General features: G+C 45.0%; 2 protein-coding genes across 4 annotated transcripts in view; one reads left to right on the plus strand and one right to left on the minus strand.

Moving 5' to 3' along the window:
• ACOX3 (acyl-CoA oxidase 3, pristanoyl) overlaps nt 1-11,221 on the minus strand; it is a 122,657-nt gene extending 111,436 nt beyond the window's left edge. For 2 of the 3 annotated variants that reach the window (XM_075570012.1, XM_075570008.1), the window contains exons 1-4: nt 11,022-11,221; nt 10,077-10,277; nt 4,240-4,426; nt 1,800-2,033 (exon numbers count right to left, since the gene is read on the minus strand). In XM_075570012.1, the coding sequence (XP_075426127.1) occupies nt 1,800-2,033; nt 4,240-4,426; nt 10,077-10,277; nt 11,022-11,206 (807 nt within the window). In that variant the 5' untranslated portion in view covers nt 11,207-11,221. The remainder of the gene's footprint in view (nt 1-1,799; nt 2,034-4,239; nt 4,427-10,076; nt 10,278-11,021) is intronic. The other variant, XM_075570021.1, reaches the window with a different exon arrangement.
• A 296-nt stretch (nt 11,222-11,517) lies between these two features.
• TRMT44 (tRNA methyltransferase 44 homolog) overlaps nt 11,518-21,575 on the plus strand; it is a 58,491-nt gene continuing 48,433 nt past the window's right edge. Inside the window, exons 1-2 of the mRNA XM_075570035.1 lie at nt 11,518-11,971; nt 15,797-15,914. Coding sequence (XP_075426150.1) covers nt 11,605-11,971; nt 15,797-15,914 — 485 coding nt within the window. The 5' untranslated portion in view covers nt 11,518-11,604. The remainder of the gene's footprint in view (nt 11,972-15,796; nt 15,915-21,575) is intronic.

Raw genomic sequence — 21,575 nt, forward strand, 5'->3', positions numbered from 1 at the left:
TGTCATATGGCTCACACCCCTGACAATGCCCAGATTCTGGCACCAAAGCACAAAAAAAAACAGAATGATTTATGGAGAATAAGTCTGAAGAATGTTTCATGACTAGGACAAAGAGCTCAGGACCTCTCAGCTAGCAGAGGGAGACCCACTAAGCAAGGTATGATATAGCCAAGTTTCCCCTACTAGGCTGAAGGTGGCGTTATATATACACAGTACATACTCAAGGTGCAGGGTACATAGTCATGATTGATTTAACGCCAGACTGGAGTTGGTCATAAAAATCTTACAGATTTTTTTTTGTTGGTGGTAGACTGATATTGCCGGGCACCAGACCTTCATGAATACCTTGTAAATCGTTATGTAATCATTTTATACTTCCAAGTGCCATGTTAAAAATATTGTTGAGGGTCATTATGTAGAATTGCATTTTCCAGTTTGTTCTCCTATGTGACTATAATAATATACTGTACATCACTGTGTCATGTGTCACGTTTGCTGAACTAGCAAGCCTCACGCACAACTTGTATTTCTGTTTAGGTGAATAAAAACAAAAAAAATAAAGGTCCCAAGTACCTGAACAGCCTTCTCATTCCCTGAAGCACTTACCAGATAAGAACATCCACCAAATATTTGCTTTTGACAAAGAAGAAGGGCCGCTCTTGTTTCTCATACTAAGCCTGTGGGACAGTTTACCTGAGTCTCTGAAGGCCCTTGTCAACTAAAGAGCATTGAAAACCACTGATATGTGCTATTGTACCTTCACCCTGCAATCTGCAACTGCTGATCCTGCTTTCTGCAATGTGTATTTGTACAGTGTCTTTGTACTGAGCAATGGACAGGTTTGAAAACAAGATATGTATGACAATGCATCTTGCTTGGCATGATCTTTTGAAATAAATAAAATGAATACATCACGTTTCTACCTCACCCCCTTATTACCCCTCTCTCTATCTTTGCCAACTCTCCCTTAAAAACAATATTTACTGGCCGATTTTAGCTCTACCTCCCCATCTTGACAAGTCCCTTGAAATACTAAGCTCAAGACTGTTTGTGGGCATATACTTTGTACATGTCCAGTTCATTGCCTCTTTCTCTGAACTATATTCAGCAATCCGCTAATATTTGGTTCTAGATTGTAAAGGGAAAGCAAGCGTAACATGGGAGGAAGGTTGAATGATTAGTAGCCTGCTAGCTCGGTCACCTGCCTAGAAATGGGAAGCAATGAAAACTTCTATGCCAGGGGTGCTCGGGGGGTGGTGCTTTTGGCAGGAGGGGTCTTGAGAACTGGAGTTGAGCACCCTTGTCCTATGCTTATGGTCCTTTTCAATATGATCAGGGATATTTTGCTGTGGAAACATGGGCTTGATTCAAATGTTAAACCTCTATTAGTTCAGGTTCCCACAGCATAGAATAATTGTAAAACAAAGCAGTACAATGCGAGTGAATTTAAGTGAAAATGAATTAGATGGAAAGTGTGCACAATTTCCCCCATTTCTTATCGCAGAGCTCCAACATATAAAACATTTTGGAGTGACCAACTCCAGTCCTCAAGAGCCACCAACAGGTTAGGGTTAAGGAATATCCCTGTTTCAGCACACGTGGCTCAGTCAACGACTAAGCCACTGATTGAGCCACCTGTGCTGAAGCAGGGATATCCTTAAAACCTGACCCAGGTGGCCCTTGAGGACTGGAGTTGGCCACCCCCTGGTCTACATGTTTGCCACACACACCCACAAACTAAAAATAATAAGAATAATTAGAAACATGCATGCATGTGGGAGAGCCCTTCCAGAATTTACCTGAGTATTCAGAAAATATTTAGCACCAAGGGACCAATCGTACATGCCCAAGCAGTTAATCAGGACCAATATTTTCTGCGGATTCTCCATGATCTCGTCAAATGTCAAAAAATCATATTCAAAGATCCTCTTGCACCTCAGAAATGTCAGCTCCCTGTACTTCTCCAAAGGCAGCTCCTCCCCGGGGTGCCGGTAGAAAAGGGGGTCATTTTCTAGAGCCGTGAAGACGGTTTTCTGAATGTGGCGAGACAAAAGAAAAGAATATTGCTGTAATGTGTCCCACTTTTGCCTTAAGTGGAAATGTGTGTGGTAGAAGCAATAAGTGATCTAATGCAGCTCTACTCTATAAAAAAAAAAAAACACAACCAATAAACATGCTTTTATTCTACTGTGAAAGGAGCATACATGCAGATCGAATTTCCTCTTTGGAAACAGTCTATTTACCCCATTATAGAATGGAATATTAATAAAGAGTATAAATACAATTTATCAGCTCCTTCTTTTGCATTTCTCTTTCCCATATTGACATGGTATGGTCTACAGATGCAGCCGTTATTGCAACCACTGCCGCGGGACAAGCGCAACAGCAGGAGAAGACGCCATTCTCTTAACATCAGTCACGCACAGGAAGGGTCGGGGTCACCGCGCTATTTCACTCATGGGAGCGTTGCCAGCACGTGCAATAATGTTGGATACTTCCCATAGAGGATGTTTGATAGCCAACGAGTAGTATACATATACCATATTTCTTCCACAAAGAGAATTCATTAAGCACATACAAAATAATGTCCTAGGATATGCTATCCCGGAAGCAATGGGTAATGCACATGGACTGTACTTTTCTGGGTATCCTCAATATGGAAAGGAACAAATGGGTTCTGAGTCTTTACAGTACACAGAAAACCAGTCGGACTAAGTGGGGAAAGTAGTATTTATCAAACAACAGTTTCTATGGTTCTGTGTGTACATGTGTTGTCGATTAGGGGAACGAGTAGTAGAGAGGATGTGACTCTTACACAATATTAAATTTAAATGTTTTTTTCAGGCAAAATCTGTACTGTTGGACTCTTCTACTAGCGGCCTTCATGTGGCATTTAGACCAGTGGCGGATTTCCCACTAGGCCCGGGCCTAGGGTGGCAACAATTTCTGCCCCATATACATTTGCCGGGCCTAATGGGAATGCATCTACATGTGACGGCCGTATCCTTGCTGCCGGCCTCTATCTCCTTTGGAACGGACGTCCCAACGTGACGTCACATGGCGTCTCGTTGCCATGGCAACGTGACGTTGCAACATCAAATGACAATGCGACGTCGTGCGTCGTCACGTTGATGACATTCATAGTGTCATTTGACGCTGGGGTTCTAAAGGAGATAGAGGGCGGCAGCAAGGAGGCGGCCGACACAGGAAGTGCCAAGAGGGGGCGGATTTTCAAATCAGGGAGGTTAAAATGGAGCTCTCTCCAGCTGCTTTAGCAACTGGTATGAAATTAGCAGGAGAAAAGCACAATTTTTCAAACAAACTCATTTGCAAGTCAGCTAATGGAAATATATACTGTATGGTAGAGATGTTACAAATGCAGTTCTGGCCCTTTATCTCCAAATTGTTTTCTGATCTGGACCATTTGGAGAACTGGTTGTAGAGTCCTGCTGTACTGAATTGGTAAATATATTGTATTTAGATAGTAAGGACCATATTTACTAAAAATTGCTCCACTATAAAAACAAAGTCCGCGCTGGAGGAAATCAACCAACCTCATTCAACTTAATGTGCCATAAAGGGCCATTTTTTACTAAGTACATCGGACACCTTACAACCTATTCACTTAAATGGGTTGTACTTAGGAAACAGTGATGGGAGATTTTTAAAATCCGCCCTCATGACCCTTAGCTGTTGCGGCCACCTCCTCCTCCTTCTTCTGAACCGCGGCGTGTTGCCTTGGTAACGTGACATGACGCCATTTGACGCTGCGGTTCAGAAGGAGGAGTGCAGCAGGTAAGGAGGCGGCTGCAACAGCTTCGTGACTTCCCATCATGCCCGAGAGCGCGGCAAATATTTATGGGGGCGGACATTTCTGCCGCCCCAAATTTTTGCTACCCTAGGCCCGGGCCTAATGGGCTGGGATGCAGCCTATGAAATAGCACTTTTTAGTACAAGAGTGGCCAACTCCAGTCAAGGGCCACCTACAGGTTAGGTGTTAAAGATCTCCCCGCTTCAGCACAGGTGGCTCAATCAGGTCAACGACAGCCACCTGTGCTGAAGCAGGGAAATCCTGAAAACCTTAACTGTTGTGGCCCTTGAGGACTGGTGTTGGCCACTCCTGGTTTAGTATATACGACCTGAAATGTTCTACTTTTGCTAAAGACATTTTACATTAGTGAGACAGAGCCATGTAAGCGATGACAAATCCCAGATCACAACACGGTTTGGGTGTCTCACCTTAAAATCAATAAGATCTCTGCCATCCAAAAACATTACCATCTCCTTCCAATTGAAAGAAGCCTTTCCTCGGTATGCAGAGAGCGGCCCAATGGGTAAATCTGGCAGCAAAGTATCCTGTTGGTCACTATTTGTGTCACTTGCATTCGTTGCTTTGGAAATTGAGTCCATTGTGAAGAAACGCTGTCTGAAACCACAAAAATAACAACATCAATATAAGAAACACTAAACTTTATTTGCTGGTTCTGTATAATACAATAGTTGTTCCAAATCAGGGGTGGCCAACTCCAGTCATCAAGGGCCACCAACAGGTCAGGTCTTAAGGCCACCCGCTTCAGCACTGGTGGCTAAATCAGTGGCTCAGTCAATATGACTTAGCCACTTGTGCTGAAGCAGGCATTTCTTGAAAACTTGACCTGTTTATGGCCCTATGAAACCGGAGTTGGCCACCCCTGTTCCAAGTAAAAAATAACCCCTTAAAAAGCAGCAATCCCCCAGAAGCCTATAGGAGTTTAACACATACTGTTTTAGTGTTATAAAATCATAAACCTTTAGACTGCACTGGGCGCTGGAGAGAGCTTCATTTTAACATGACATAGTAGTTACGTCACAAACTGGCTGCTCATTTTTGTAGTTGAGATTGTGTTTTGTGCTACACGTGATCGATCAGGAAGTGGGACAGAAGAGGACCCATCTTCCGCACCGTCATCACGTGATCGAACGTCGGAGGGGCCGGGCTCCCCCCGGCACACAAAGCGTTAGACAGATGTGCGAAGCCATCCAAAATGCAGCCACACTTGTTACGTTTTTGTTCTCAAATTCGATTCCTGGTGAAATGTTTAGTACAACTTTAAAGAGCTAACATTTTCTGCAGAATTCGCACGCACGCACACACACACACACGCACGCACACACTTCGCAGTATCACCCAAACAAAATTGCAGCTCGGAGTAAGCGATGAGGAGTCAGGCATCAATGTGCATTGCTATCTATTTAATATGCTAACTCACAATCACACAGCAGAGAGAAGGGCGCAGAGAATATGCAGAGTACACTATATTCAAATGATTTCAATTAGCATATTTCTCAGGTATCTCTCTCACTCTCAAAAAAATAAATGAAATGGCTGTGTGCCGAGCACACACATTTTAAGTGAAACTTCTTTGTCTTTTGTCACTGAAATTGTATTTGTGATGGTCATGTTTTTAATATAAAAATCAAAACAATTTCAGTGACAAAATGCAAAGAAATTTGACGCGTGCTCAGCCCCTGGCCCCCCGTTTTAGCTATTTGCACTTCTACATTTATACTAACTGTGAACTTGTGTGTGTGTGTCTCTGTATGTTTGGTGTCTCCGTCTCCCAAGTGTGGCGGGATTGCTGCTGTTCCTGCGCATGTGCGCCAAACCGGCGACTGCGCGCCCAGCTGGTGGCTAACACTAGGTGATGGCCGTTACTGCGCATGTGGCCGTGAAGAAGGGCGGTATTGCGCATGGGTGGGACAATATCGGCTTTTGAGCATATGTGGCGCTGCCTTCAACCTCCGTGTCGCCTGGAACATTGAGGTATGTCCATGCGCGGCAGCGCAACGTCACTTCTGACATGCTTTTTCGTTAAAAGCTAATAGATTTTTCCCACCCAAACTCTGTAGGTGCAAAGAAAAGAAGTTTCACTTCAAAAAGCGATCAGCATGGACCGGCTATCAACCAGAGATGAATAGACTTGTCTGAATCCGACCTGCAGATTTTCCTGGCTATGTCAGATCCAAATAATGAAATCCGAGGTCAGATGTCATCATCTTTAGGCCGTGCAGATTCTTCTAAATCCGTCAATAATGCTTGGATTCACGGATTTTAAAGAATCCATTGACGGATTCAATTTAAATCCAATCCTCAGAATACAATGACTTCAACTTGAGGCTGCATCCCTATTTATATACTCCTTCCATAATAAATCAGTTTACGGATTCTGATTCAGTTTTGCAGGTTCGGATTCTGAATCCGTTGGATGAATGTTCAGTAATAGGAACAATATTTTTTTAATTATCTGCCTTTTTGAGACTAACCCGTGGACAAAAAGAACTGGCTAATCGGCGGTGATTCAAATTCTGGCGACGATGTTGCCCATCTCTAATGCCCGTAATATAGTGAGAGCGCTTGCTTTGTCGTGCGCGCGGCACTTATAATTGGCTGTGGTTAGCCAGCCGTTTTATACTAGGGCCACGCGCGCGCGCACACGGCAGTGAGCGTGGAGCCGGACGATCGGGGGAAAGACGCTGAGAAGTATGTTTTCGCGCTGCTAACCAAACTGAAAGATACAGAATGCGTCAACCCCATGGTCTCAATACAGATTGGGATCTGGGATGTTTTCTCTGATGTAGCTGCCTGTCTCCCAATGGATTTGGTATAGTCACATGATCAATTTAGGACTGTATCTTTCAGTTTGGTCTCTCTCTCTCTATAATCATATCATTACTATGTATGATGTTTTCATATTGATGCTTTACATCTGTGATCTAGTCACTTAATAATTCGCAATAGTTGTAACTTTGGAGGACATATTTAATGTCGTACTATGTATATTCAAATCATGTGTCTTTTTCTCTTTATCACCACCAGGTGGTGTCTAAATGTAACTTGCTGTATTTCTACTTACAAGTTTGCTGACAGCTGACATTTATACAGACATCTGTCTTTCGGTTTTTAAAGTCATTGCTTCAGCAACATCTATTGCCTGTATGTACCTTTTGTTGCAATCTAGCTCTTCAAGCTCTGCTCTATATATTTAGAATGTTTCCAATTACTAGTTTAGCCGTGAAGTCCATGCACTACACACAGTGCAGCTTATGGCGTTAATTACATTCCTTACCAGACCCCGAAATCTAGAGACTAATTGTTTATAGATCACATTATGTGCAGTCAGTGTTTGATATCCGAGGTTATTATGTTTATTTTCTCCGTTCTGGTCTCATCATGTGATAATGACAACATTATTTTACCTGTTACGTTTTAAAGAAGTTTTTTTAAAATTTGATTAAAAGTTAATTATTTTCTATATACCGCATACAGCTGCGTCTGATGCGGTTTTCAAATGAGTTTGTCTATTTAAATATACCTATTTCCCGGTAATCTATTGCTCCTTGAGAAAGCGCAACACTTGCGTGAAACGCGTGGGAGGTCCCTTTTTTTCCTTTTTGTGCACCTTGATGTTTCATTAAAGCCTGGTCTTGTGCCGAATCTTATCTGGTTACCCCTTTTTTTCTATTTTTGGATTACGACGAGTGTCCTATCTATTGCTCAATTTTTCTTTGTTGTGTTCTGCCGTTTGGGTAATGTGCAGTACAGGTAAGTATAACAGGTAAGTAAATACTTACCTGTACTGCACATTACCCAAACGGCAGAACACCACAGTGCAAGGAAATGACCTTCCTGATGTCTGACACACAAACATGAATCCCAGTAACTGGTGGATCCTGTCAGCTTGACTCCTATGGTATAACTGACTTTCCTGTAGTGTGGAATATAAAGTACAATGCAGTGTTTGTGTGTGCAGCGCACACACAAACACTGCATTGGACTTTCCCTGACTTGAACAGCAGCACGCCGATGGAGAGAGGGACTGGTGATACAGAGTTGTGAGTACACTTACCTGGGGCCAGCCCAATGAGGTAAGGGGGGTGTCTCCGTGCATCTACCCCTACCTTCAGGGCATCTGGAGCTCAATCTCAGGTTCAGTACAATTATTTATGATTTCCCAGTACTTCCTCTCTCCTTTCATCTTTCATTATCAAGACTATAGGTCTCTGTACTTGAGCACCAGATACTCACTATTGGAATATAAAGTACAATCCTAAACAGTCACTAAGCCAGTGCATTGAGGAGTGTAGGAGTGGGGCAGAGGTGCTCACAATCCACCTGGCCAAATATCACTCCCACAACACCAAACCCAGCCACAAGATATACATATTAATATATCAGAACAATAGGCATCACAAGAAGTCTACATAGTGGTCCACATAGCTCACAACTTTTAGTTTTAGATCTACTACATTTGTAGATGTTTATGTTATTCTCTGTTAAACGTTATTAATAAAGAAATATTTTAGCAGTTAGTGTGTAAGCCTGTTAAGACCTTTTAGGAATAACTATATATAATATTATGATCTGTTGTGCGCCCTGCAAGGGGATTCTTTGTGTGGTTCGTGCCTCTTTGACACGATCCATCTCTTTCAATATTTCTCCCAATTTACTTCCCTGGCAGCACACAGTACATATATTTGGAGTTAGAGCGAGGTACATCTTCCCATTCTGTTGATTGGAAAACAGAAATAAAATGCATAATTATCCAATACTACAGAACTGATAAAAAAAAAAAAACCCCTGCTACGATTTTAAATGTTTTGCTGGCAACCACGTCTAAGAGATCTGAAGACAATGTCATGTTTAACATATTAAATGTAGCAGACTTTATTGTACAAGTATTAGTATTATTTTATATTTTGGTCCCAAATGTATCCATTTCCGTGGTAAACAGTTTGGATGTTCTTTTACAATCTGTATGTAATTGGTGATAAGACTATTTGTCAGAAGGAGAGTGGGCAATTAATTGGCAGCAGTAGGTAAGCCCCCCAGTGCCACCTGTTGTCCACCTATTAGTTAAACTCATGTAGGTGTCTGGAGGGGGGTGAGGTGGCTGCTTAAAATGTAAATTAAAAAATTCAGTTGATTCATTTGTGCTCCAGTGCACTTATGCGCTCATTTAAGTAACAATATAATGGATTACTTGCACAATATTATTTGCTGACAGATTCTTATCGATAAGCTGTTATGAAGTCTAAAGTTTTGTAAACATACTACTTTATCATGCCAGAGTCTCAAAGTCCATTCAATTGTGTTACTTTAAACCAAATTAAAATCTGACCGTTATACGGTCTCTGGGATGTGCTCAAAGTGGGTGGGGAAAGGGTGGGTGGGGGAGGCTGTAAGCCTTTGGTTCCGAACAACGAAAAAAGTCAAACCAAGTGTCAGTCGTTACATATTAGATCATGATCATAAGTGGTCTCGTAGACTTCAGTCAATCTTACAAAGTCACAGATGTCCATTAAAAAAATTAAAAAAAGTATTTTTAGTTTGAGTTTTGTTCCCCGAGCCCCCAACCTCAGTCTCGAAAACTCCTGAACCTTAACAGCAACACAGTTTATTTTAACCTCAGCACTTTTGGGGGGCTCGATCTTGAACCCTTGGCTGTGAGGTGCTAGTAGATTAACGCCCTCGCTGCAAGAGCAGCCAGACTCTGGCAATGAAGGGGGTTAACCCACCAGCTGCCTGTCCTTAACCTCCTTCACAAGGAGCAGCTATCAAGAGGACCTGCATCTCACTGCCTTGCCAATGAAATAACTAGGGAGAGTTAAAGCCCATAATCTGACCCAGCTATACAGACCCCTGTGCTGCGTGTCCCCCATTCTCTACCCCTGTCCCAGACCCTCCAATATTTTGCACATACAAATAGGTCGGCGCCTCCAAAAAGAATAACAAATAGAGCCTGACCAAAAATAAAGTCCAATAAGTCTGAGTGGAAATCCAGAGTAGAATCTTCGATGAAGTCTCATGGAAAGACAAACAAACATATAGGACAAACACACAAATAAAGAAAAAGAACATAGTGCAACTAAAAACAACTAAAACAAATAATCACTGATAAGATTAACGAGAGAATAATTACAAATTTAATGCAAATGAATTAAAATAAATATAAAAAGAAACAAATACTTGAATGTTGTGTAAGAGACACTATTAAAGCGATGACATCCGGTAGGGATAAAATTGAAACCCTACTTACAGCAAAGCTGCTAGGTATAAGCCCGTAGCACAATGTCCTAGACTGGAACCGAAGCCTGGTAGGTAGTTGGTATTACACAGCCTCTGGAGATCCACGATGCCGGGGACTGCCGCTGCTAACACACTGATAGATGTCCTGATGTGTGGGGGGTGCCACAGGTGAAAACCTGGACCCGATGCTGCCGCGGGAATCACCGAGGTGCTAGACACAGACCAAAGGACCAGGCAGACATCTTAGTGACTGCATTTACTTTTTGTCTGTGCCATATTGTACTCGTTTAGAGGTGCTTAGTTTATTTTATCTGTATTTATTGCCACATATCTCAGCATAAACTGATCCCAATGTATTTTTTATAAATTAATTTTGATGACGGTGACGTCACCATGCAGCGCGAAGGCAAGGGAAGTAGCCGGACAAAGACCGGCATGCCCCTGACGAAGTGACTGACGTCACGAAATGCGTAGGGTGGTTTTTATTTTGCAGAGACTTTGACATTCTCCCCCGGTAGCCCTCCTGTCCTCCCTCCACCCAGCCTGAGTCCTCTGGGCTTCCCGGTCATTGTCCGGGCTGCATTAGCGCGTGGCTGATGCGCGCAAAAAGCGTGCAGCCGTAGCAGGTAGTGTGAGCTCAGCCTAATTCCTCTATTCGTGGTGGATGGAGGTTCCCACCAAGCAATCCCTATTAAAGCCCTATAACCCAGGGGTGTTCAACTGCAGTCCTCAAGCTCCTGCCAACAGATCAGGTTTTCAGGATATCCCAGCTTCAGCGCAGGTGGCTCAATCAGTCCCAGCTTCAATCTCCGACTGAGCCACCTGTGCTGAAGCAGAGACTGAATGAGCCATCTGTGCTGAAGCTAGGATAACCTGAAGACTGGAGTTGAGCACCCCTGCCCGAACATGTGCAGCTCAATACACACACACCCCCGCCGCCTGTGTCCCCTCTCACCTGTCCGCTGATCGCGACACCTCAGCGCGCGGGCTGGATTCGGAGGTTAGGCAGTGACAGCAGCAACAGGGCAAAGTTTCAGGTGACAGGCGGGCGGGAGGGAGGAGCGCGTGGCGGCCATCTTTGTTTCGGGCAAAATTCCGGAAGGAAACGGGAAATAAGACACAACCACAGCGGAGTAACATTGCAAACAGGCAACGGAGCATGCGGTATGCATGCAAGGCCACCTACACTGTATCACGAAGCTAAGACATTTAGCGTTGTACTATGTATATATATTTCATTTGACACGATTGTTTATTATTTTTAGAAAAGACGTGTGATTACACTTGGTTTCCGAGCTTTAGTTTCTGCAGTTTCCCAACTCGCCTCTCTTTTGCTCCTCATAGGTTTGTGTGAAGCTAGGCAGACCGCTTTGCCCGAGTCCAAGATGGCCGCGACTGGCGCTTCGCCCGTAGTGACGCGAGTACAACGTTCCCATAGAGACGTACTTTACGTCACCAGCCAGTTTCTCCAGGAAGCGACAGAAGTAGATTTACATATCATCACCGGGCGCCGGCAGACTTCCCGGTAGTGTGTGAGCATGCCGGTGCTGGGGGCTGTGAGGTTGCGAGACTCCGGCTCGGCTTTGCCCGGCGGCTTTTGGGCGGCGGTGGGTGTCTGGCTGGAGAAGCCGCAGGTGCTGAACAAGAGGCTGTGCGGCTCCAGCACCGAGCTGCGGTGGGGAGTGAACGAGGCGGCGGGAGGAGGCCCGGAGCCCGAGGTGCTGCGTGGGCTCCGCGGCCTGATCTCCGGTCTCCCGGCGGGACACGATGAGGAGATGCTGCAGATGATCAGAGGATACGGGAGGAGGAGAGGGGAGGACGCCGGTGTCACCCTGCGGACTCTCATCCCGAAGGCCAACCCGTACTACTCGCCCACCGGCCCCAGGAGAGAGGCTGTGATTCAAGGTACGGGCGCCGCCTGACCGCGTGGCGAGGAGCTCTTGGTAAACCCCTCCCTGCCACAGGAGGCCCCCTCCCTGCCGCTGGGGCCCCCACTGGCGGTTAAAGGGTTTAACCCGTTGGCTGCCAGCCCTTAACCTTTTCCACAATGAAGCAGTTTAGCTGTCAAAACGACCTGCATCTCGTTGCCTTGCCAAATTAATTAATTAGCGAGTGTTACAAGCCCATAATGTGATCCTGTCATACTCCATAGCAATGTGTGGCTGGATCCTCTGGCAGCGTTAAGGGGTTAACTCGTTTGGTGTAAGTTCTTAAACCTCTTAACACAAGCACCTGCCTGGATCCGCCTGATCACAAGGAAATCATCTGGCAAAGCACATGGCAGCTTGTCAGGGACTGAGGAACCTGCAGGAGATGTATGGGCCACGAAGACATTAAAGGGATGTGTGACTCATGGATGCATTGAAGTCTTTAAGGGGGTAGTCCCAACGCTGTGTAAGGTGGTGGATGTTGAAGTGGATGCCATTACATTATTATGATTGTGTACTGTACATTTAGAAGGGATTATGGATGCAAGGTGTAGTTCCCAATTTATATTGGAAGATACATTGTAAGGGTCTGCCGTATATCAGGGGGGCGAGAGAGCGCGGACGGTTTTCATGGCAACAGAATGCCATGAGGGACCCTACAGGAGGCGATTTAGAAGGTTAGGCTGGGGCCATAGAGGGGTGAGGAGGCGGGGCAGTGACGTCTATAACTATTAGGATAAAAATTCTCATGTACCTCTAGTAGAAGGGAGAAGGGAGAAAGACCAATATTGGATCTATATACAGTAAAATGAAAGGGACCTGCTGACTTGGGAAGTGGGGAGGGGTGGGCTTAAAACCTGGTAACGGGGGGACCGGGAAAACCACAGTAACAAACACACAGAACCCCAAGCAAGCTCTTTTTGGGAACCCCTGAGCCCTCACAAAATGGGGTAAGGCCCCAAAGACGGTAAGGCCAGGTCCCCGCTAGCTACTTAAGCGCCTGCTGTGGTGGACGCTGCAGGGACAAGAGCTGCCCCACAATGGGGCCAGGCCCGCTGCGACGGTTGGGGGGCCAGGCCCGCTGCGAGGGGGTGGGGGGCCAGGCCCGCTGCGAGGGGGTGGGGGGGGGCCAGGCCCGCTGCGAGGGGGTGGGGGGGGCCAGGCCCGCTGCGAGGGGGTGGGGGGGGGGCCAGGCCCGCTGCGAGGGGGTGGGGGGGGGCCAGGCCCGCTGCGAGGGGGTGGGGGGGGGCCGGGCCCGCTGCGAGGGGGTGGGGGGGGCCAGGCCCGCTGCGAGGGGAGGGCCAGGCCCGCTGCGAGGGGGGGGGGGCCAGGCCCGCTGCGAGGGGGGGGGCCAGGCCCGCTGCGAGGGGGGGGGGCAGGCCCGCTGCGAGGGGGGGGGGGGGCAGGCCCGCTGCGAGGGCGGGGGGCCAGGCCCGCTGGGGAGGGGAGGGGGCCAGGCCCGCTGCGAGGGGGGGGGCGCCGTGCTGCACGGTGAGTTTTTTTCAGCCTGCAAGAAAATTGAGGGGGCAACTAGCAACGGAGCGCTAGGCTACGGGCCCCCCGGCGGTTCAGCCAATGAGTGCAAACCTGCCGGGTGATGTCACGGCCGCGCCCCCGTCTTTCTCCCTGCAGCTCTCTGCAGACCGAGGAATTCGGTAGCCTAATGTGTACTGCTTATTCTCAGACTCTGCCCCAGCAGGCAGCACAAAACTGTTTTCTATGCAGACTTTGACATATCCAAGGTCTGTTATCCTGTAAACAATCACTTGCAGAGGGTATGACACCTTCATTTAACCCTAGGCTACCTGATTAATATAGGTACTACGTCATGAGAGCCAGCACACCAGGGGCGGGGGGTTGCATGGGGGGCCTATTGAGCGCACGTCGAACACTTTTTTTTTTTTTTCCCTTTTCAAGCTTTGGAGAGCGCGCTCTGCGTGAGTGGGGACGTAAGAATTCATTTTACACAAAGTGAACTCTGCAAGTGCCGCGCACTCGGCGCTAGCAGGGACGCAGCCTTGCATTGGCTATCTGCACGTTTTCTAGGGACGTGAGTGGTGAAGCCGTTCCAAATGAGGTGGACCCTCTGCAATGACCGAAATCACACTTTCACCAAGGGGCAATGGCACTCTGGTGCTGCTGGCGATCTGGCATTCAATGGGTTAAAGAGGCATCAAAGCAGCTTAAAAAATACATATCATTTTTTTTTAAATGTATGCAGCATTTGATTACCTTTTTATTGAAAACTAATACCTAAGCTGACTATCGATTTTGGTTCTCCCGTGATCAATTGGCAAAGATCCTGCTTCCCAATGTTCACTAAATAGCTGCTTTTGTGTTTCAAATCAAACCTTCAGTCAGTGTAACACCGCAGCTACAATATATTCTTATATTACTAAGTTAACATTATCTATTATTACAGTTTTTAGCTTCATCTGCAGGGAACATTGGCAACAAATTATCACAAACAGGAAACTGTTACAAATATCTTGCACTGCTGGGGAGGTGAGCTGAAGCCTGCTATAGAAATCAAAGGATGCTCAGTATAATAATTTTATTCTAGATCATCCGACGCACCGGTTTGGGATGTTTTGTGGTGACAATCGCCATTTCTCCCGAAAAAGGCTGCACAGGCTGCCGAAACGTCAGTTTACCTTTTGGCTTTATAAATAAATAAATTTGAAAATCCAAAGTGCCGTAATTCTCTCATTATTTGGGATGGAAATCCCCATTGAAGTTTGACTATTTTAACGACGACGGCTGCTTTTGCAGATGTAGATTACCCACTAAAAGTTTAAACAGCTATTTTTTTTTTTTTTTTAAATGGTGTTCATTACCTTTTTATTTAGCCCCATTAATTCCCTTTCCTCTAAGGAGGGACTGTGCTGTTAAGACGTGACCGAAACCTTACATACACATATTGTGTACACACACACACACACACACACACACTCTCTCTGTTCCACCTCCTCCTCCATTGTTCTGATTACCCAGTCAAAGGAGATTTGTTGGGCATGGTGTGAGACTTGCAGGATGCTTAGGGGGTTGTGATAGTGCTGATCCAGGTACTAGCACACACACCCACCCTCTTTTTGAATGACATGGAAGTTTCCGTGCTATCGCGCCCCAATAGTAACTGTTGCAGTTAAATGAATTACAACCATCGACTCTTTACAAATTAGTTCTGAGATGCATATTTTGGGATATTAGTGCTTTTTTACCCCACTAAATACATTAAGACCAGTGACTGGGTCATAGAGAAATAACACAAATCTGAATTTCTTATTTCAATATAAATCTTTAAAGTTTGGGGAATAAGGGTTGAAATAAGTCATTGCTTTGTAATGCTAATGTAGAACTATACAGGCATACCCCGCATTAACGTACGCAATGGGACCGGAGCATGTATGTGAAGCGAAAATGTACTTAAAGTGAAGCACTGCTTTTCCCCACTTATCGATGTACTGTACTGCAATCGTCATATACGTGCATAACTGATATAAATAACGCATTTGTAACGGGCTCTATAGTCTCCCCGCTTGCGCATAGCTTCGATACAGGTAGGGAGCAGGTATTGCTGTTCAGGACGTGCTGACTGGCGTATGTGTGAGCTGCCGTTTGCCTATTGAGCGAGATGTACTTACTCGCGAGTGTACTTAAAGTGAGTGTCCTTAAACCGGGGTATGCCTGTACTCTAACGTCTTCCATATGCCACTGCTACGAATTTATTTGTATTAAGAGAAACCTTTTTAGTGCAGCCGAAATAATTTAATATGATGTGCTCTTTCTAAAATTCTTACAGATATCTCCAATGGGGTTGTGACATTTATACCTTTGGAAGAACCAAATCCGGGGCATTTTAAGGTCAAGGAAAGCAACATTTATCAAATACGCCTTGTACATGTCGAGGATGATGAATGGTGAGTACTCCAGTGATAATACTCCACACTGCATAGCTTGGCATTAAACCTCTTCCTCTTATGATGTTTAACGCCTGTTCCTCAAACAGTTGACCTGTATGTTTATGATCTGGAAACGTGTACATGTATAGGCTATAGTAGGGATTTTGTTTAATTTGATAGTTCTCTCTGGACCATTGAAATGATGACTGGGTTGTACATATTTATTTACTTTTCATGATACCAAATGAGGTCTGTATATAAAAAATCTTAATAAAATGACAACCTAAATATCATAGTTGGTGAAAATGCTGAAGCGTAAAAACTGTGTGTGTCTGTTTATAAATTAATGTGCTCAAATCTAGTGGTTGTTGCCCTCACGTGCCCCATGACAAATGGACTTTTTGTTTGTTGATATATGTAGTCTTCCTCGAGGGTAATATGCTCCTCAGGGCACAAGATTAAAAACAGAACATACTGTAATATTGTTTACTCAGAATAGTAATAGCACAGTTGGGAATGAAAATACACTCGCAAATCTTTTCTAAGGGGGCTGTGGCAGAGGCCCCTGCGCTCTTCCTCAATGCATTTAAATTAAATGCCGGTGGAGGTGTGAGGCTTCTGTAACTTCTCTCACCTGCTCTCAGCCGGCTCTTCGGTGACCCGTTGCCATGACAATGTGGCATCAAATTATGTCAACGCGATGTCACATGATGCCGCCGAAGCCCGAGAGCAGTTAAGGTTTTGTCCGTAGTGCAGGATACGGCGCAAGCTGAAACAAACACTAGGACGCCAATGCATTTGTACATAATGCGCGCGTGTGCTAGCACATGCACGTGCTACAGGGAGAGCAGCACGACGCCGGGAGGAGGAAGCGCGGAAGCTAGCACGTTCCACTATGGACGCAAGGGGGGGCGCGCAGACGGGGGCACGAACTGAAAAGTTTGAGCACCCCTGCTCTATTACATAGTTCTGAATCTATTATTCCTTAATGAATTGAAATCAATGGTTTCTAAACGAATGAGCTTCATAACTTGAGGGTCGCTCTTGAGTTTTAGTATAAAGTGTCTTGATACCGCATGTAACGTGTATTCATTGAGGATATTTCTCCTGTGCTCCAGGAAACGCTTCCTAAGGCCTCGGATATAGTGGGAGCACCTGTCGGCCAAGCGATCTGTGGCCTGAGCTCCTTAGCAATGGGGAGGCATGGTGGTGATGTCACAAGGCTGGTTCACCCTCATTGGCTGAACCGCTCACCTGACCCGGCCGTCGCGTGACAAAAAACAAGATAAATTTGTCTCGCGAAACATCTGCCGCGTGGTTGCGGGCTCTATGGCCTGCCTCATTGAGGTGCGGCCTTCTGTTCGTGCCGTGCGCAGTATGAACGCGGCCTAAGTTCTTTTGGGTCTGCTGATTTTTATATTTGAGGCCACAGGGGCACTTCAATAAATATATCACAAATGGTGATAATAAACCCATTGATTGGAAAATAAATCTTAGATGTAAAAGGTTTAACTTTATCCTCAATTAAACAACATGTCATACCATTGCGTCTTCCCACATTTAAAACAGCCCTTAGACTTGTTTTGGTATTCATGTGTTAATACTTTTTCTTTTTCTCCCAGTTTAAAGCTCTTGGAGAACTCGCTACCATCCTATTAAAAAGAGTTTTTTATGCCAAAGGCTTTGTGTAGATGCCAAGATAATACATTTCCATGTTTTATCTCCCTTAAGAATAAAATATTGACTTTGCACTTTTAGTAATTGATTTTCTGTTTACCTTGTTAAAATTATATTGAATTTCTATCCACTAGCTTTTTATTCCCATTGTTTTTTTTACCTGAATAGGTTACTAAGCCTGTTTGCTTTTCTGGTCATATTAAGTTTCAGATTTTAATTTTGAATTAAAAAATACATACTGTATGTTGTTGCAAGCTCTTTCATGCCTTCTACAGTGATCATTGTACTTTTAGACTTTGACTAATTGTATCTTGTCACAGAAGTGATACCTTCAGAATAATGAAGAAACGTATTTAAATCTTAAAATAAACCAAAATGTCATTTCCCGGAATCCCTGGCTGCAGTGGAGGCACTGCATGCTAAGAGATAATGGGGAAAGGCAGGGTTACAGACCTTACTGAGACGTGTGAATGTGCTTACAAGTGATATTTTTAATTGCTGTAAAATAAACCATTTAAAACCAGAGACAGAACAAGAAACATAGACAGAGCTCAGTCTACATCCATTAACACAGATACACGGTACAGTGTATGTATGTATGTATGTATGTATGTGTGTGTATATATATATATCTATATATATATATATATATCTCTTTTGAATAAAATGGTCTTTTAGTTTAACCCTTTGGCCAAAGTGTTGTAAGCCCTTGAGCCCCTCCAATGCAGACCACATCTCAAGGGTCCTAACACTAAAATACATTCTTAATAACCTGTAGATTACCAGGAAGAATGATTTATAATAAATCTGTCAAAATTAGTTGCATAGTTCCAAGTCTGATTGAAGCTCTTATTAACCTGTACATTACCAGGAAAAGCACTCTGTATTAGATTTGTCACAATCAAACTGTATGCAGGTTCCCATGAGTGTGGAGGTGAAGTGGAGTGAGCTTTTAACCATTTAAAAGTGGGAGGGAGTGAGCTTCAAAACTGGGAAGGAGGAGCCACCCTCCAAATGAGCCAGGACCAGCTGAACAGAATTGCAAAACATACAGAACCCCAATAAGCTCATATTGAACCCCCAAAATAACCACAATATATATGCGTATAGGTGTCAGAGGAGTGCTACTGAGCATGGCAATATATATTTAAAACCAGAGACAGAACATGAAACACAGACAGAGCTCAGTGCTACATCCATTAATGTATGGATGTACATAATGGATGTAGCACTGAGCTATGTCTGTGTTTCATGTTCTGTCTCTAGTTTTAAATATATATTGCCATGCTCAGTAGCACTCCTCTTTGACACCTATACGCATATATATATATATTGTGGTTATTTTGGGGGTTCAATATGAGCTTATTGGGGTTCTGTATGTAAAATAAACCAGTAACATTTTTCACTGGATGTTGCTTGCCAGCAAATTGCCTTCGATTTGACATTTTTCTTTCATATCAGGATGGACACAACGATCCAGAACCAATTTTGAGAAACCTTTTGTTTATCCATCATGTTCCCTTGACTTGTACTATATTTTTATTTTTTTTATCCTACTTGTGTTTCTCCTAAGATAATACAGGCTTCACAAACAATATTTCATACGTATGTATTTTCCAAAAGGTGGTGGTGGGGGGGGGGGGGATTGCAAATAAGTGTTTTGAAAAGATCTGCTTGAAGATAAAAAACCTCCCACATCGGCCTCAATGTCTGTTACAAGGTTTGGCCTGTGAAAACTTCCAAAGTATCTACCATGATAGTATGGTCTAAACTGTGTTTTCACTGCAGCTTTCAAATGTTTTTGAGTGTTCGAGTGCCTTAAAATAAAATGTTATAATAAAAGTGGTGGTCAAACAACACTATCTATCATTCGCAGGTGATAGTCAACAATGTTGGTGATGGTGAGATGCATATACCAAAATTTGGGAGGATTTTCTCTTTGTCTCTCATACCAATACAACAAACAATACAATACAGGCATACCCCGCTTTAAGTACACTCACTTTAAGTACACTCGCGAGTAAGTACATATCGCCCAATAGGCAATCGGCAGCTCACGCATGCGCCTGTCATCACGTCCTGAACAGCAATACCGGCTCCCTACCTGTACCAAAGCTGTGCGCAAGCGGGGAGACTATAGAGCCTGTTACAAATGCGTTATTTACATCAGTTATGCACGTATATAACGATTGCAGTACAGTACATGCATCGATAAGTGGGAAAAGTTAGTGCTTCACTTTAAGTACATTTTCGCTTTACATACATGCTCCGGTCCCATTGCGTACGTTAATGCGGGGTATGCCTGTATACAAACAAATAGGGATTAAGCCTTGCTCAGTAGGAGGTCGTACCAAACTTTCAATGAATTCGGTCCCATTATCCCCTGGGGACTCCTTGCTCTCCTCACATCAGTAATTATTATTCTTTGTCAAGCGCCAACTTATTCTGCAGTGCGGTACAATGGGGGTACAGAGATATTCTAATTAAGTAAACTGTTGCATACAAATACGCACAAACAGATACAAAGTGGTAATGAAGACCCTGCTTGTGAGATCTTGTAATCAAGAGGGAATGAGGGACAATGTTGAAACAAGTGGCTGCTCATTGTGGAATGGAGATTGGTCCGGGCAGGGGCAGTGGGGTGTTGGATTTTAGAGGTATGTTAAATAGGCTTCCTTGGAAAGCTGCATTTTTCTAATGAGTTTTTATATTTTGAAAAGCTGAGGGAGAGTCTGGTGGTTAAGAATTCCAGAGAGAGGGGGCAGCACAGGAGAAGTATTGTAGGCGGGAGTCAGATGGTGAAAAGGTGGATGTTGTGGACAGAAATGAGGGGGTGCTTAGGGCTATATTTTGGGATGGGAGGTGGCAACGTTGAGCGTGATAAGTCAGATCTAGGGTTTTTTACTTTTTGATTCTAGAGGCTATGGGAAGCCACTGTAGGGATTAGCATAGTGGAGCAGCAGAAGTGGAGCAGTGAGTGACGTAGCTAAGTCTAGCAGCATTTTGAATGGATTGTGGTTTGGATAGGCGGATGAGGAATGCCAACTAAGAAGGTTGTAGTCCAGGCAGGTGGAGATAGGTTGAAAGGAACACGTTTATAGGGCGAGATGATTAGAGGAGCGTGGAGACCTCATTCTCCATCACAGAGGAAAATGAGGTTGTGTGTGTGTCTACACCTACACATCCAAGGATCAGAAAAGAGACAGCAAACTGCACTGGGTTAATCCAAAAGATTACTTGTGTCTATATTTTGAATACATATCTTTTGGATTAACCCCGTGCAGTTTGCTCTCTCTTTTCTGATCCTTGGATTGGTTCGTATGCTGTGTGTATGCAGACTAGCATCTGCTTTTTTGTTTCATTTTAGTGTGCTGACTGGCCTCTTGTGGAATATAGATACACACACACACACACGCATACACACATACACACATACGCATATACATATATATATATATATATATACATACTAGCTGATATACCCGGCGTTGCCCAGAGGCAGGGAGGGGGGGCGTGAAAGGCAGGGGGGGGGGCGTGAAAGGCAGGGGGGGGGGGTGCGTGAAAGGCACACACAGTGTCCCACACACACAGTCCCACACACACAGTCCCACACACACACAGTCCCACACACACACACACGTAACCTAGAGCGACACACACGCGACACCTACCTCTACTTCCGGGCGCCGCCATCTTCTCACTCGGCGCCGCGAGGGAACAAGGGGGTCCTTCCGGGCGCCGCCATCTTAGGCACCGTGAGGGAGGAAGGGGGTCCTTCCGGGCGCCGCCATCTTTGCAGCCTGCCTGGCCACTGCCTGTTCCCCCGCCAGGGATGGAGATGAGCGCCGGGAGGGAGAGAGGGAGAGGTGAGCGGAGGGAGGGAGGGGAGAGGTGAGCGGAGGGAGGGAGGGGAGAGGTGAGCGGAGGGAGGGAGGGGAGAGGTGAGCGGAGGGAGGGAGGGGAGAGGTGAGCGGAGGGAGGGAGGGGAGAGGTGAGCGGAGG

The sequence above is a fragment of the Ascaphus truei genome, chromosome 1 (assembly GCF_040206685.1).
Source record: "Ascaphus truei isolate aAscTru1 chromosome 1, aAscTru1.hap1, whole genome shotgun sequence".
NCBI classification, from domain to species: Eukaryota; Metazoa; Chordata; class Amphibia; order Anura; family Ascaphidae; genus Ascaphus; species Ascaphus truei.